This window comes from Aphelocoma coerulescens, chromosome 9 (genome assembly GCF_041296385.1).
Source record: "Aphelocoma coerulescens isolate FSJ_1873_10779 chromosome 9, UR_Acoe_1.0, whole genome shotgun sequence".
Taxonomy (NCBI): Eukaryota; Metazoa; Chordata; class Aves; order Passeriformes; family Corvidae; genus Aphelocoma; species Aphelocoma coerulescens.
The window spans coordinates 14,393,605-14,409,189 of NC_091023.1; the positions used below are offsets into that span (position 1 = coordinate 14,393,605).

Genomic DNA, 15,585 nt, shown 5'->3' on the forward strand with positions numbered 1-15,585 from the left:
GTTCAAATGTTGAAATCCCTCATTCCATCTGCTGCTTCTGTGTTCAAGATCCTGGGTAGTTGCTGAGATTTAAAAGATTAAAGCAGCTCTGTGATGTTGGCAAATTTTCAGCAACAAGGTTTTTGCACACCACCATCAGTTGCTTGAGCTCCTTTCTGCTGTCCTTTTTTTGTTGCAAGGTCTTGATACTGTAGTCCTACTTCCTTATCTGATAGTCCTCCTGAAAAGCTTTTGACCCAATCTTGGATGTTGGAATCACTAGTCAGAGTTGTGCAGGACATGTATTGTGATGTGTTGCATTCTTATCAACTTGCAGTGTAATCCACTTCTTTTCTGTGAAGCTTTCATGGTCACCATTGTGTCCCCATCTTGTTAACAGCAGTTTTCTGATGAACAAAACACTGAAGTTGAAAGATGAAGAAAATCCTGCTTCTCAGACTCTTTGTGGAGGAAATGGGCTGCTGATTTCCTGCTTAGGCTTACTGTCAGGCTCTCCTGGGATAAAAAAAGCTTAGGAGAAAAATATTAGGCAAAACTATTGGGAAAATAGCACTGTTAGGCATTTCTAGCAATTTACTGCAAAAGAGTAGTGAAAGAAAAAAATTAAAGATTTAGATCCAGCAGGTAGCACAGTAGTCCTTATAGTCTGTGTGATATAGACTGTTAAATGCTAGTGCAAGCTTAGTGGTAATGAGTTTCCAGACACGTCTGTTAAGGGCCATAGAACTTGTTCCTTTTTGATTTGTTTTTAATGTTCATTATCTTTGAGCTATGTGTAGTCTAGCAGTAAAGAACAAATTACGTGAAGTGTACATCTTAAAAGGATTTGTCCTATTACTTTGTTATATCAGACCATATGAATTATTGAGGGAAAACGAAACCTTGTAGGTGCAGACAACCTTAAAAAGTGATACCTACAGGCAAAGCTTTGCTTTAATAATTTTACGGATTCAGTAAATACGCGTGCTTTATTTCACTTGAATATTTTCTGTGAGGAGATGTCTGACTTGGGAGGAGTAGAGGAATGTTCTTTTTAATATTGAAGACTTGATTCCTGTTTCTCCAGGGAAATTTGAAATGCAGATAGTGCTTGCTATGGACCTGAAAACTGGGCTTATTCATCACCATGATAATCTTCTGTTCAGGAAATGTGTTTCCATATTTCAATCCCCCAAACTCATACCAAATTCCTAGGATTTCAGGGTGGGGGGGTCAACATTCTGATTAAAAGCCCTACTCTTCATGTAGGGCACGTAGAATTTTTTTCCAATCTATTGATGAAATGTTTTGTGACAATGACTGAAGAATTAATAATGTAAGGAGTACTAGCATGAATGAGGAATTTCATCTTAGTGTGTCAGGGAGAGTTCATCATCTGTTCCTCTGTCTGGAGGGGCTCTGGACCAGCAGGGAAAAAACTCTGCAGTCCCAAACCAGGACTTCAATGGCCTCTATGACAGGCTGCAACAGTGTTCTTTCTTCAGATCATATTGATGGTTGGGACACATCTCATAAGTCGTAAAACTCTTCTTATATCTCTCTATGCTGTTATCCAAAGTTATTAGGCCTTACTGTTCCATGTATGCCTCCTTTGTCCCTCAATATGTCATGTTTCCCTTTTAGTCTCTGTTTGTCTGATGCCATTACTCATGTACCAACTGTATTCCTTCTTGGCATGCTGGTTAACATGCCTCTAGACACCTTTGTATATCTCACTATACATGAAGGAAATCAAATTAAGTATACAGTGATTGGAGGGAGCCCTGAGAAGCCGGAGGGAGGTCTGCCATCCAGCAGGACCTCAGCAAGGTAGGGGAAAGCAAAAATGGGAAGACTTTGTTTGAAAAGTAACAACCCTATACAGCTGTGCTGGTGGACAGGGACCTTTGCAAGCTGGTGACCAGCAAATGGCCCTTGGTCAGCAGTGAAAAGTGGAAGTGTCCAGTGGCATCAGTCACAGTGGTATGTGTGTTCCCCTGGCCTGAGGCTGCCCTCAGCAGCCAGTCTGGCTGTTTTTAAACTCATCTGTGAGGAATTGCTTTGCACCTGAATGGTGATCCCAAGGTGCAACTGCTATGGGAGGAAAGGGAAGTGGAGGCAGAGGAAGAGACAAAGCAGACCAAATAGGTGACCACGTGTAATATCTTCAGTGGTACACCTGCATTTTAATTTGCCTTTACATGACGCTTACAGGTCATAGTCTATCCTCTGATTAATGTCTGCTGTCCATTTTGCTATCTGTCACCTTATAGGCTCTGACATAGAGGAGGAGACATTCCTGTAAATCATCAGGTCTATATTCTTATCTTGCACTTACATATCTCATTTCCAGGTTTTCACATTCAGTAGTACCTTTTTTTTCGAGCTGTCTTTAAGGTGTAGTGGATGTTGGCTGAAAGGACATCAGCTCTAGTGAAGTCTAAATTGTGCATTAAGGAGCTGTTCTGCACAGAATATGTGCAAGTAAGAGACCTGTGTCTTTCTAAGATTTGAGGACAAGACTTCAGCAATAATGCCATTGAAATTGCAGTGGTAAAAAGCCATTATTTCCATTTCATGAGTCCAAATATATGAATATATTCAAAAGCCCCAGAATGAATAGCAATTGATTTTCTGACTTGTTCCTGTTCTTCTGCAAGTATATTCAAGAAATGAATCAAAAATTTTCTTAATTAAAAGAAGAAAACAACCAAACATACACTATTGGAAAATACTTTATTATTGGCTTTTATTATTCTGAATGTTTTTTTATAGTGATGTATTAATTCTAGAATTAATAATTGTTAGTTGCCCATAGCACCTTTGACCTCTCCAATTTGTTGTTCGTCAGCATCTGATTTGTAGTGACTACTGATTCCAGCCTCCTCACTTTCAGGAACACAATCTAAAAATGCAAGCTAGAATATGATGAATCAATGAGCAAAAGTCTAAAGGTAGGATGTGTCTTCAATAGCAGTTAGATTTTGTTTGAAGAGGAGATGACTTTAAAAGCACTGGCAATCGCCACTCTTCTGTGAGAGCAAACAGGCCCTGCAGACCCCTGTCCATGGCCATGGTGTGTGTGGTGTTATGGTCAGCAGTGTGTAGTGGATTACTCCAGGATAAATTGTTTCCTTAGCTTGTGTCTGCATCTTCTGGTCTAAGAGTGACCCATTCCTTTTTTAGAGGAGAGTTTATCCATCATCATTCTGTTTTGTTCCTGGGATTCTTGAAGTACCTTAATGTGGAAGAAAGTCTTTTACTGGTCACTTAAAGGGAGTGCCATGATGGACGTCAGAGTTCAGCTGTGCTTCGCATATGCCGGGCTGGGTGACTGGTGACGTTATCCTCATTGAAAAGAGCTGCAAAGTCAGGTCTTGAGTTTTCTTCCATCATCTTCTATATTCCTCCTGCACTGCAGCTGTGCAGGAAGCTGTATCTAGCAAACTGAACTATGTTTTAGGGGGGTGGTGGAGGAGAGGAGCACAGCAGAGGAAAGAAGTACATTCCTGAGAGTCCTCATTACAGAGTATGAAGAGTATGGGAGACTGCTCATTTATAAAAGCTGTCCTTCACCCTTAAGCAGCTGTTCTGGTTTTGTGCACTGCCATGCAGTATTTGAACATCTTGGGAAGCCACAGATGTTTGACTCATACACTGGACCTGATTTGATCCTTATTCCTAACGCTGGAGCCTTCTGGTTGAGATCATTCTGACGCAAAACTTGCTCCCAGCTCCCACTTCACTAAGGAGCAACAGTTTTGTTACGTGTCAGGTCTGGCACTTGGTCCTCAGCTGTTTCACCACTGCTTCCTGTGTTTATAGCTAGACAGTGGGTCTTGGCTGTGGACATGACATTTACTCAGAATTATGACAGTTTTCTGTGAACTTTATGCCTGACATGGATGTTTCAGAGAGAAATGCACCTTTGTATTCTGTGGCTTCAAAAAGTATTAAATTAAGGAAAACAAGGGTAGCATTAACATAGCACAGCTCAGATCAGCTGTTTTTAATGTATTGCTAGCCCAGGATGAAAACATGAAGAAAATTTTTGTGACTAGGTGGTACATAATTGGATGTATGTATCTATATTCTGATAGTCTGAGGGTATTTTCTCCATTGTTTTTGTGCTTGTAATCCAGCATTGGAGTAATACTTGTGAATATGTTTGCGTGATTTTAACTTCTACTGGTTTTTATGTGATAGAAACAGTGAAAGTAGTCATTTCTATGCAAAGAACCATAGAATTAAAGTGGGGTTTGCCTGGAACCCAACAGCTGTTTGATCCATATCCAGCTGTAGGGCCCAGATATGCCATCCCTCCCTCACATGGCAGTGGTGGGAAATAGCCCAGAGCACCAGCTTGGTGCCTCAGGGGCCTGTGGCATTTCAAAGATCTGCAATGAATTGGGTGATAATGAGGTGTATCTCTTCTTTCTCCTATGATACCTCTATCTGCTTGTTTTTTGCTTGACCTACCCTTTCAGTTTTTTGATGTTCTGTTGTTGCTTCTTACAGCTGAGCTTATTCTGTTTTACAGTTTGCCTCTTGGAATAGAAGTTTAATTACTTAACAGATGTGTTGTCTTCATTTCTACCTGCTCTAACTCCCTTTATCTCTGTTCTTCATTTTGAATCTTAGACTTCTAGCTCCACAGGACTTAATGAGCTAAAACTCTTTCCTAGTTAAAGACACTAAAAAAAAATATTCTTATCAGATCTTGCTGCAGTTCTGTAAACAAGCTACTTAATCATGCTTTTATGTTAATGCCAAAGAAACAAATAAAAATTTGTTGCACTGTGATTATAAACAAACGAATACAAAATCACAGTCTAAATATTGAGATGCTTTTCCTTCCTTGGGGTTTTGGTTTTTTTTTAATTCTCCTTAATGCTTTCTGAAACAAGATTAGCTGGAGACTTAAATGGAAATGAATCCTTTATGGAAGAAAATAAAGAAAGTAAAAGAGAAGTTGAGGTTGCCTGAAATCCTTCATGGTCTGAAGCTAGAGAAGAGGGAGAAGCCAAAATGCAGCTGCAGGGATTGCTTAGATATAAAACCTAGGACATAACTGTGGGAATGCATTGAGGTACAAGAACTGGAATGCAACTATGTGTAGTGAAATCTGCAAAAGCTGGGAATGTCATTCTCAGTGTTTGAGATCTGCAAGCAATTGGCAGCGTTTTTCAGAACTGTTCTTGTAAAAAAACTGCTTTTCCTGAGCTTGGGGCCTGATCCAGTCTTTTTTTGTGTGTGTGTGTGTTCTTGGCTTGTACTCATGTGAACTAGAATGGAATTAGCAAGAGACAGTAAAGCTGTGGTTGTGTGTAGTCTCTCCTCAGTGGTATAAAGTTGGCTTAAGAAATTCCTGCTCCATATCTTTCTTCCCTGCCTGTATAACTTTTTCCAGGAAGAGTTGAGTTTTTTTGTAGGACTGAAATATGAAATGTCTGATCCAATTTTCCAAAAAGCATTACAGAAAACTTCCTATTACTTTTTTTTCTCCCCTAAGGCAGGCTACTACTGGTAAACAGTGTGGCTTCATGAACGTTCCAGTTATACTGGAATGATTGAAAGAATGGGCAGCCTGTGATGAGAGCACGGGCACTCCTTGTCAGAAATTAGTCCATTCAACTCTCAAGGCAATAGTCTGATGAAGCAGCAATGTTCATGGACTCTGAATAAGTGTCATCCATCCTCAGTCTTCTGTTTTTTCAGGTAGCAATAAGGAAGGAGGTGTCCCAAGAAACAAGAGCTTTCAAGCAAAAAAAAAAAAAAAAAGCTGTGTTTTAGCAATGCTCCATGAAAGCAGCTTTTACTGGCAAGTTAAATTTGACTGGCCTAGAAGATTCGACCAGTCTAGACTAGAGGTAAATGATCCAATCAGCTGTGCCATCTGAACTTCCTGCAGGTTAATTGACACATGGCAAGTGCTATATTTTTTCCTAATCTCATTGCAAGGTTATTCATGAAATAGCTGCAACATTTGCAGGTTTGAGCCAGGAGGTCACCAAAAGAGTTAAGAAATTTCCCTCAGACTTTTAGTTTCTTTCCTTTGTTGTTAGCTTCAAACGTATAGACTATTGTCTATACAAGAATAGAAGAAACTATTTTGGTGTGACAAATATTAGGATTGATAAAATTTGATCTCAAGTCTTTATCAATAAACAATGTTTTATCAGTGATGTAGTTTTTCTTTTTACCATCGAATTTCCTGCAATTCTTGTGGTTCTTTAAAATCTATGCTGTTTTATAGCTGAAATTTAAGAAAAACTGTCATGGCAATAAATGGGTTAAATGAATGAGTGTCTGTCTGCCCCTTCTCCCCAGACTCACAGTATTTCTGTGTTAAATTTTAAAGGAAAACCTCTTTTATGCTTGCAGGGCAGCTTTAGAAGAGGTAGAAGGAGATGTGACAGAGCTGGAACTGAAACTTGACAAGGTAAGCTTTTAATTCAACAAGGTTTGTTCTTAAAAACATCAAAAGATACGTTTCGGTTTTGTTTTAAAATTCACAGCTGGGAAGTGTCAGTGGCCGACCAAACACTCTGCTCTTGCAGAGGAAAGGGATCCAGGTCGAGCTCACAGCTGGGGCTTGGAAGCCAAGCTGGAGTAAAGCAGCACCGGGCAGCTGAAATCGCGGCGTGAACTCGCTCCTTCCCCCAGCTGAGGCTTCGGCTTGTGCAATTCCCTCCTGACCCGGCCCCTCACTGCACCCCTGTGACTCAGCCCCGGGGGAGCTGCGTGCAAACTCATTCAGCTTTCACGGGAGACAAAAGCCGGGCCTTGGTCATCGCTGCACCGAGGGCCTGTTTTACCCCAACGGCATGCTGTGGGGACGCCTGGATACTCTTTTTTTAAGATGTTGGTTTAAAATCCAGTCTTTCTGTCTTTGGTAATCTGAGGCACAGCAGCCAGGTATATATATCCTTCACTGTTGTGTGGAGGACTGACTACTGTAAAATTCATCCTGCTTTTTGTCATGCTTTGTGCGTGTATGTTAAAAATTATATGTAACATCTTTTCAACTCCTTACTATCTGTTTATTGGTTTCCTCACTTTCGGAAGCTTTTGTTATTTCTTTGTTAGTATTTTGAGAGTGGCTTATTTTTGGTTCTCATCTGTATAAAGTCTTCTTTCCTTTGCATTTATGCTAAATGTTTTAAATTATTTTTATCTGTGTTTTCACATGGCAGGCAGATGTCATTTGTTTACCTCCTTAACTGCTTTTTGAATGCAACCTTTTTTTCCTGCAGCTGTGAGTTGGCTGCAGAGAGCTAGAAACAAATAAAGATGGTGTCCAGCCTGAAGACTTATTGTTTACTACTTGTAATAATATTTCTAGGTTTTTGTAGTTAATAATCTAACAATTTGCTCGTGCAAAATAAATTCAAGATCCTTAATTTTGATTTGGTGTGCATCTTGGTGAAACTGATGGGTATAACACACATTTTTACTGTAGGGGTGTTGAATCTGTTTTGGTAGATCAAAGAGAGTAAGGATTTAAAGGGTCTGAAAAATGTACCTTGTAAGTTTGGCTTTTCCACCAGTCTGAAAGGATTGTTTTTGGGAAAAAGAATTTTCAAATTCTTTAAATGGCATTATTCAGGGCCTTGTAGTACAACACTACAGTTGAAAGCCAAGCTTCTTGGGTGAGCTGAAGCAACTATGGCCTGAGGGTGATAATTTGTCTAGGCTTGGTTGGTAACTTTTTCTGCTCAGTTGTTCACACTAAACTTGGTTTTATTGTCCCACAATTTTGACTTTGGGCTACGTTGTCTGCAGTTTTTTCCTCTCTGGAAGAAAGCAAGCTGGGTTCAGGCTTGTGAACTATAATCAAAGGTGAAGGAAAAAGGTTAATGTTGATAGTGACTTTTGTTTTTCTGTCCATTGTTCAAGCAACTTGGACATTCATCAGAATCTGGTACATCATGCTCAGCTTTCCATTTTTCCTAAGGATCTAAGTCAACATAAAAATTACTGGGTAACTAAAGCAGGAAGGATGCTTGGGTGGTTTCTTTGCCCCAACATAGGATCAAGTACTTCTACATTGCTTTTCATGAAAAATTTGTTTACCATCCTTGAAAAATCTTTCAGAGATGAAGGTTCAATCTCTGATTTTATTCTTAGCTTGGCTTAGGGGTGAGGGAACTCAATCATAATACGGCCCTTCTCAAGAGAGCATCTTGGCCATTGCAGTAATCCCTCTTTCATTAATGGCCCAGTGCATAAAAGGTTCAAGAAGTGGGAAAACATTAATCAGAAGATACTGAGGACCTTCCTCTCAGACTGTGCAGTACCATGAGAGCTAAGGTGCTGACTGAAGCAGGGAGTGCTGGGATGGAAAGCCATCAGAGATTAGTCTGTTTGTGAGTGAAAACATGATTGATTTCACCTTCTGAGGTGTAACCATGGCTCTTCAGCCGTGCTTTGTGCACAGAGCCTTTTGCTTTCCTGTGCCTGTATTCTGAGTGCCTCAGAATGAAACAAATGGTGTGGGTTTCTTTTTTGTTTGTTTTGTGGTGATTTTCCTCAGAAACCACAATACCCTCATCATTTGCTTGGGTTCTAACCAGTTATGTTTTAGTTGCTGTACTTTTTGTCCCTGTAAAACTCTCTTGAAGTATGTGCAAAATCTCAGTTAACAATGAATCAAGTAAAAAATAATTTAAAGTTATAGAGTGGTAACTTTCCCAATGGCATATCAGTTGACCTAGAGTAGTATTTTTATAGCTGTAACTCTACAGTAGAAAGCTTTTCATAGAATCTGAGGCTGAGAATTTAACTTTTGAAATCTTTATTTCATAGTCTTAACTAAGCTCTGTGTATTCATGTTTATATCATGGTGTAAAAACCAAACAAAATAAGCCTTCCACTTCCTCTCTTTTTTCATACTCATTTTAGCTGGTGAAGCTTTGTATTGCAATGATTGATACTGGAAAAGCATTTTGTACAGCCAACAAGCAGTTCATGAATGGAATTCGAGACCTTGCACAATATTCCTGTAAAGATACATTGGTTGAGGTAAGTTCTTTGAGGTGAAAGTGGAGGGAGAGAAACACAGCATAAAAAGGGTAAAATATAACAGTTGGCAAGAGAATTAGTTGAAGTTTTATAGTATTACTTGCCTTTTTGCTCCTTTTTCTGTGATATCTCTTTAAGTGTGAGGTTTTTTCGGCTGTGGTTCACTGCAGATGTCTGTGCTGTTTAGTTTCAGCAGTGACAGGGGTCTCCCAAATTTTAGAAAGTATGTATTAGATTAGTGTGTGCTGGTGATTACAACGTTAACCAGGTTTTTTGGGTACGAGTATTAAACATGAAAAATATTAAGTAGTGTCATATTAAATACTGTAAGTTAATGTTTTAGATTATGTGAGCTTTCCAGATCTTTAGTTAATTTGAGTTTTTCCTGCTTTCCCTCAGTTTGGTACTTTTTATACAAGTAGGTAAAAACATTTTTGTTGCTTGTATCTTTAATAGATTTATTTGATATTACAGCCATGTTATCCTTCTAGCATGATGGTTTTAGTCTCATAATCATGCTATAAAGAAAATGAATTTCTAACTTCTTTACTGAAAAGCTGTAAACCTCTGAAGTGTTGCTTTTGTGCTGTGTGTTTAGTTGGGCTTAACTTAAACCACTTTTATTTTCTCTTTATAGACCAGTTTGGCGAAGTTCTCTGACACCTTACAGGAAATGATCAATTATCATAATGTGAGTATTTCTAGTTGAAACGTGGCACTGATAGTTCACCTCCAGTTACATTTCATAATAGATTAATGGTAAAGCTTTTCTTGTTGATAGTGTTTGCAAAGTAATGGTTTAAATGGTGTTCAATAACTCTGGTTTTATACTTATAAATACTTCATTGATGTTTTGTTTACAAAGTATTTATGAATATCCCCTTTTCTATAGATTTCTATCTTGGTTTATTTTTCATTTGGAATTTGTAAGCTTTGGTGCTCTAAGATGGTAAATACTGGATAGTTCCATCTTTTTGAATCAAACTGATGGTAACAGTTACAGACTATGAGCTTATACCTTTGCTGGTCTGAAATAATGATTGCCTTTTCCATAATTGCTACTTTTTTTCCCTATCCTTTATAATACACAAAGTGAAACACCTCTGATTTGCATATAGTTTTCTTTTTAGAAAAGATTTAGACAAGTGTGGAGAAAGGAGAAAATGGTAGGATTTAAGACTAATAGTCATTTTTAGCGTGTCAGAGTTAATCAGAAACTTCGGTTTTCCCTGTGTTGAAAACAAATTGGTCTTTTTTCCTCTAAAGAGTTTAGTCTTGTATTCTGAAAGCCAAAAGGATGTGTTTGTTCTTCTGTTTTCTTCCTCTTCCATTGGCCCAACTGCTCTTCGTTAATTTCCCAGTAAATTGCTGGAAACTGGCTGAAGTGTCTCCAAAGTGCTGAAAATATGCAGGACACTTAAAATGTGGGGTTTTCATCCACTAGGAGCTTTAAATTTGACAAGATACAGAGAATGCAGCACAAGTTTGTTAGCATTAACTTAGCTTTCTAAAAGTGTCTGATTAGGCTGGTATTTTTTAAATGCACGCTTTTAGAAAGGAAGCAAACCAGGTTGACAGCATTGTGTTTGATTTTCTTTCCATTATACAAAGTGTACATATCTGCACCTGATCTAATGAAAGCTGTAAAGAAGGGAGTAAGTGAACAGTGGCTATTGCATTTTAGAGAGAAGGGAGTGCAAAGGTTCAAAGCAGCAGGAGTGGGAGCAAGTATTACTTTCATGTCAGTGATTTCTGCAGATTAGACGGGGCAGATGAACCCAGGCTGTCCCTGTTTGACACTCTTTATCACACATCTTGCTGCTGGTTACCCTCTTAATCATGTCTTTTATTTATGGTTTGCTCTTTTGGACACCTCTGACATAGGTCCTATGTTGTTGGTGCTGTTACTTTATGTGATCATGGCTTGCACAGCTTTGGTAAAATTTGGCACAGCACAACTCTCCCTTTTGGGCAATTTGAAGGCAGAAAGCAAAGAACAAACCATATTAAAAAAGATTTCTTTTCAGATCCAAGTAGGATCTGGGTTCTGTCATGCTTTTTTTTCCCCTTCCATGCTTTTGCTGTGCTCAGGCAGAGTGAGAACAAAGTGGCTTTTACCAAAGGCACAAACATCAATAGTGAGGCACAATTGCTTTGCCAGACTTGTTGCGGTCCTGCATTGCTTTTTGTGAATCTGCTTAGTTCAACAGGGCTTCCTGGCTCAGAGTGACAGGTCTGTTGCTGACCAAGTTGACAGAGCCATCAGGAGGGAGAAGAAGCTAGAGGAAGAAAGAGGAAAGAAAGGATGGAAGGGGTAGGAGATGCTCCCATTGAGTCCTGGATGACTGTCAGTTTTTTCATGTGAGGCTTTGCTACAAATAAGGCCAGGGACCAGACTAATGCAGCATCTTCACTGATTCAGCAGTGGGGGAGTAGCTGTGACAGCTTATGGCAAAGAGCAGCTTTCTTAGACTTGGAGTGTATGAAAGGTAATGTGTTGACAAGGCTGTAAATCTGATCAGATTGTGGTCTGGACACTTCTTTCTGTTCTTTATGGGGAAATTATGTGTATGTATTTTTCTGCCCAGCACATTTTTTTCTCTTCATTACTGTAAGCAGAATGCAAGGCTCATATTTCTGGGAGTCCTCTAATCATTTGAGTTCCCATCTGGTTTTATCTTTTGGTATTGATCTTGATTGGTGCATTCCCCAGGCACTGGCAAGCTTAAATGTCAGCAGTGGGAGTAGTCCCAGCATGACTTCCAGTTTGTCAAGAAGTTGGTTATTCTAGTTGTCTGCTTTTCTGGTTTCCCAAAGTGGGAATTCAAACAGGATCTTCCATGTGTTACTGGTAGATACAGGACAATTCTGGTTGGTAGGGGCCTCAGGAGTTGTGAGTGGTTTGACTGCCTGCCTCAATCAGGGTCAGATCTGAGGTTGGAGCAGGTTCCTTAGGGTTTATCTTATTTGATCTTGAAGACCTCCAAGCATGGAGACTGGATGCAAGGTGCAGTACCATGGTTAATAAGTGACTTAAACTCAGTCATATTTTCCTTCAGTGTCTCTAGAAAAGAGAGGTGAACTGGTAAAGGTTTAGTTGTCAGTACATGGCATTACATAGCTTCTCATTTCAAAATCTTAATAAAGAATCTAAGACTGAGAACATTTAAAGAAAACACTTTTGGCCTTAAACTTTGAGGTTTTGACTTGCTTTTTCAATTAAATTATTTTATACTTCAAGATCTTTACTTTTTGTGAGAGATTCTGTTCAACTGGGCCAGCTACAACTTTCTTTTGTTCTTTCACATCTTCATTTTTGTGATGGTGCCTTGTGTATTTCTGTTATGCAGAATGGGAGGTGTAGAAGGGTTGGGAATTGGGACAACATTTGTTGTCTGCACGATGAGAAGTGACAAAAGGATTTGTCCAGTAGCCATTGACCTGTTCCATCCTAAACTCAGAGGGCAGATGTGAAGCTGAAGGAATGTGTGTTTTCATTTCCCAATTAGAATTTTTTGGGTCATAAGAGAAAATACAAATTGTCTCACATCCAGGTGTGATTTGGCCTTAAAGAATTAACAGATATCTTAAACTTTACAATTCGAATGAGTTGATTTTATTTTGTGCCCACCAGCCCCCAGCCTCCCCAAATCATAAGAAATTTTGGAAACATTGCTTAGATTACTTTTCTTAAAAAGAAGAATCAACCATTCCTTTTAGTAGTCCAACAATGGGTGGTTTTTTACAAACATAGTATGTAAAGGAGCTGGTACTAGATACTCATGTATGTTACATTTTCAGCAATAATTTCAATCCATGGGTTTGGGTTTTTTTGCCAGAAGTTAAGAGCGTGTTCATTTTATGGTTTCATTTGTCTTTTACTTGTTGATAAATTGTGAAAGTCTAAGAACCAAAAAAAAAATGTTCCTTAACATTCAAAGTTGTTTCTTTGGGAATATTACTGTACAATTAACATAAATAAATTTCTTCTATGAAACTAGGCATGTCTCATATCGTCAGGATGAGAGAATAAGATGTCAGGAGCTCTTATCTCTCTTTATAACCACAGTCCTTAGGCAAAGAACAGCAAAAGATGTTTGGTTTGTGTTATTTTCCTTATTTTCTTCCTTATCTTTTATTTATTTCAGAACTACTGTGAAGGGTTTTATATTTTGATATTAGAGACACAGTGGTTTAATAATAATTCTTATTTAATTCTGTGTAATTGCCATTTGTATTTCTGAAATCAGAAGGTGTGAGTACCTCTAAGTTACTGACCTACACAATAATGCTTTTCTTTCAGATTCTGTTTGACCAAATCCAAAGATCAATTAAAACACAGCTTCAGACTTTCGTTAAAGAGTAAGTTAATTTGCAGTTGTAATGGGAAAATGATGCATAAAATGGAATTTAAAACATCTGATTTGAGTGGGTTGGTGAAACATCCTTCCTGTAAATAGCCACTCATAAATTGAGAAGTGTGTTTGTCAAAATTTGGAAGGCTTTGTCAAAAATCACCCCAAATCACAGAGGTTTTAGATCCAGCTGCAGAAATGTTGCAATAGGATAAGTTACTGATCCAATTACATGTTGTAGTTGTTTAAGCTTGAGGGACAAAGCTTTTCCCCAGTAAGCATGTGTTCAGTTACTTTTCAATTTTGTCCTTTCGTTGGAAAAGAAGGACAAGAAGCTTCTGTGATAATTTGTGGATTTCCGTTTGACCCAAGCATGTGTTGGAGAATATAAAATATGAAAAAGAAACCAGCTATAGCAGTCATGAGCTTGGTCTGACTGGTGTAGCTTTAAATACTTCTTCGTGCTCTGAATTCATTTGTTATCCATATTTCCTTTTTCCATAGAGATATTAGGAAATTTAAAGATGCAAAGAAACAGTTTGAAAAAGTGAGTGAAGAGAAAGAAAATGCTCTGGTGAAAAATGCCCAAGTTCAAAGAAATAAGCAACACGAGGTAGAGGAAGCAACCAATATTTTGACTGCAACACGGAAGTGTTTTCGACACATAGCTCTGGATTATGTTCTTCAGGTAAGGGCAGCAATAAAAGTTACTTTTCAAAACCTTTTGTTACATGTAGTTAGAGACACGTGCTTTACAACTTTAGAAGTTCTTTTTGTAACCTTATTGGAAGCTGTGAAGATTCATGGAAAAATCAAGAACTTTATCTGCAAGTAATTTCTTCTTAAATAAAAACTGAGTAAAATTAATTGATGCATTCTTGTTGCTTTGATGCTCTGGTATTTAGTGTCCTTGCTGCAATGGCACGTTTAATTTTCAAGTTGAACATTAATTTTGAAGAAAAACCAATATTTGCCTGATACTTACCTAAATGTTTCTTGAGTTGGATATGCTTCAATTTCTTATATATTTAAAGTAAAAACTGTAACCTAGCCTAGGAAATACAAATTACCTGAATAATTCTGACCTAGGATGTTGGGTACTACTGCAATTTCAGCTGCATGGTTTGGGTTGTATCCCACTTGTCTAGATGCCTCGGAGTTTGGCATTGTGCTGTAAGGGGAGTCAAGAATTTAACTGTCCTTTTACCTTTTTTGTGAAGATCTCCCACAGGGTGTTGAGAGGTGTTCTTTGTCATACTACTTTGAATCCTGTAATACAGTAATAAATGTTCTCTTGATAGTTAAAATTCATCTGCTTCATACTTAGCCTCAACTACAGCAAAACAGCATTATTGCACCTCAGAAGGTATGAGAGGTTGGGGGCTCCCAAATGGGTCTGAGCTTTTCCTGTGATCAAACACAGAACAGCTGTTTACAGTTAAGCTGGTTTTATATTAGACATTATCATCTTGATTTGTGACAGTTCAGTCAGTTATTTAAAGCTTAACTGACTTTATGAGCTGTAAAATGAAGTGGAGCCTATCAGCCAGGGCATGTTCACAGGCATGGTGGTCAGTGGTCAACTCTGAGCTCCTGCTTTTTGAACACTAAGGTCATTTTTGCATTTAAAGAGTCATGTGAATTATGCCCCACAGGACTATTTGTAGTAACACTGAATGGTGTGGGGGAAGCTGGCAGTCACCACTGTAGTAGGCCAGTTCCTTGTGTGTACACTGAACTGCAGGTTGTTTGCCTCCTAAAATTTGTGTGCTCAAAGTATGAGCAGTTCCTGGGATAAAGATGCATTCAGGGAAGAGTTTCAGCATCTCTTAACATGGACAAAAATGAATTCAGCTTTAGGAATTCTTTCTACTTGCATGATTCTTTTGGGAAAATGGCTTCACAGCTATGGTCTCCTTGTAGATAGATTGGCTTTAAACTGTAACTCAAAACCTTTGCTTTCCTTTTATTTTTATTTTTCTTTGCCTCACAGGCTGAGGGTTTATTCTATAAAAACAAATCTTAATTATTTTTGCTGCAGAAGGTTTTCCAAAATAATGACCACTTAAGTATAGAAGTACAATCTGGTTTTGATTATAGCTTCAGCAAGTTTATTTCTTTTGCTGAAATTCTGAACTGACATAGAGGTGTTAAATTACAAAATCATGCCTGTTTCTGCTAAGTGGGTCTTTTAAAGTAAAATTTGTAGTTCTGGATGGCAGCCTTT

At 38.4% G+C, this 15,585-nt stretch overlaps 1 protein-coding gene across 3 annotated transcripts in view; it reads left to right on the top strand.

Moving 5' to 3' along the window:
- ACAP2 (ArfGAP with coiled-coil, ankyrin repeat and PH domains 2) overlaps nucleotides 1-15,585 on the top strand; it is a 63,933-nt gene that overhangs the window by 10,724 nt on the left and 37,624 nt on the right. Inside the window, exons 1-7 of one of the 3 annotated variants that reach the window (XM_069024237.1) lie at nucleotides 5,721-5,849; nucleotides 6,364-6,421; nucleotides 6,498-6,897; nucleotides 8,884-9,003; nucleotides 9,641-9,694; nucleotides 13,307-13,365; nucleotides 13,863-14,046. In XM_069024237.1, the coding sequence (XP_068880338.1) occupies nucleotides 8,905-9,003; nucleotides 9,641-9,694; nucleotides 13,307-13,365; nucleotides 13,863-14,046 (396 nt within the window). In that variant the 5' untranslated portion in view covers nucleotides 5,721-5,849; nucleotides 6,364-6,421; nucleotides 6,498-6,897; nucleotides 8,884-8,904. Of the gene's footprint in view, nucleotides 1-5,720; nucleotides 5,850-6,363; nucleotides 6,422-6,497; nucleotides 6,898-8,883; nucleotides 9,004-9,640; nucleotides 9,695-13,306; nucleotides 13,366-13,862; nucleotides 14,047-15,585 lie in introns of those variants that run through there. The other 2 variants (XM_069024235.1, XM_069024234.1) reach the window with 2 other exon arrangements.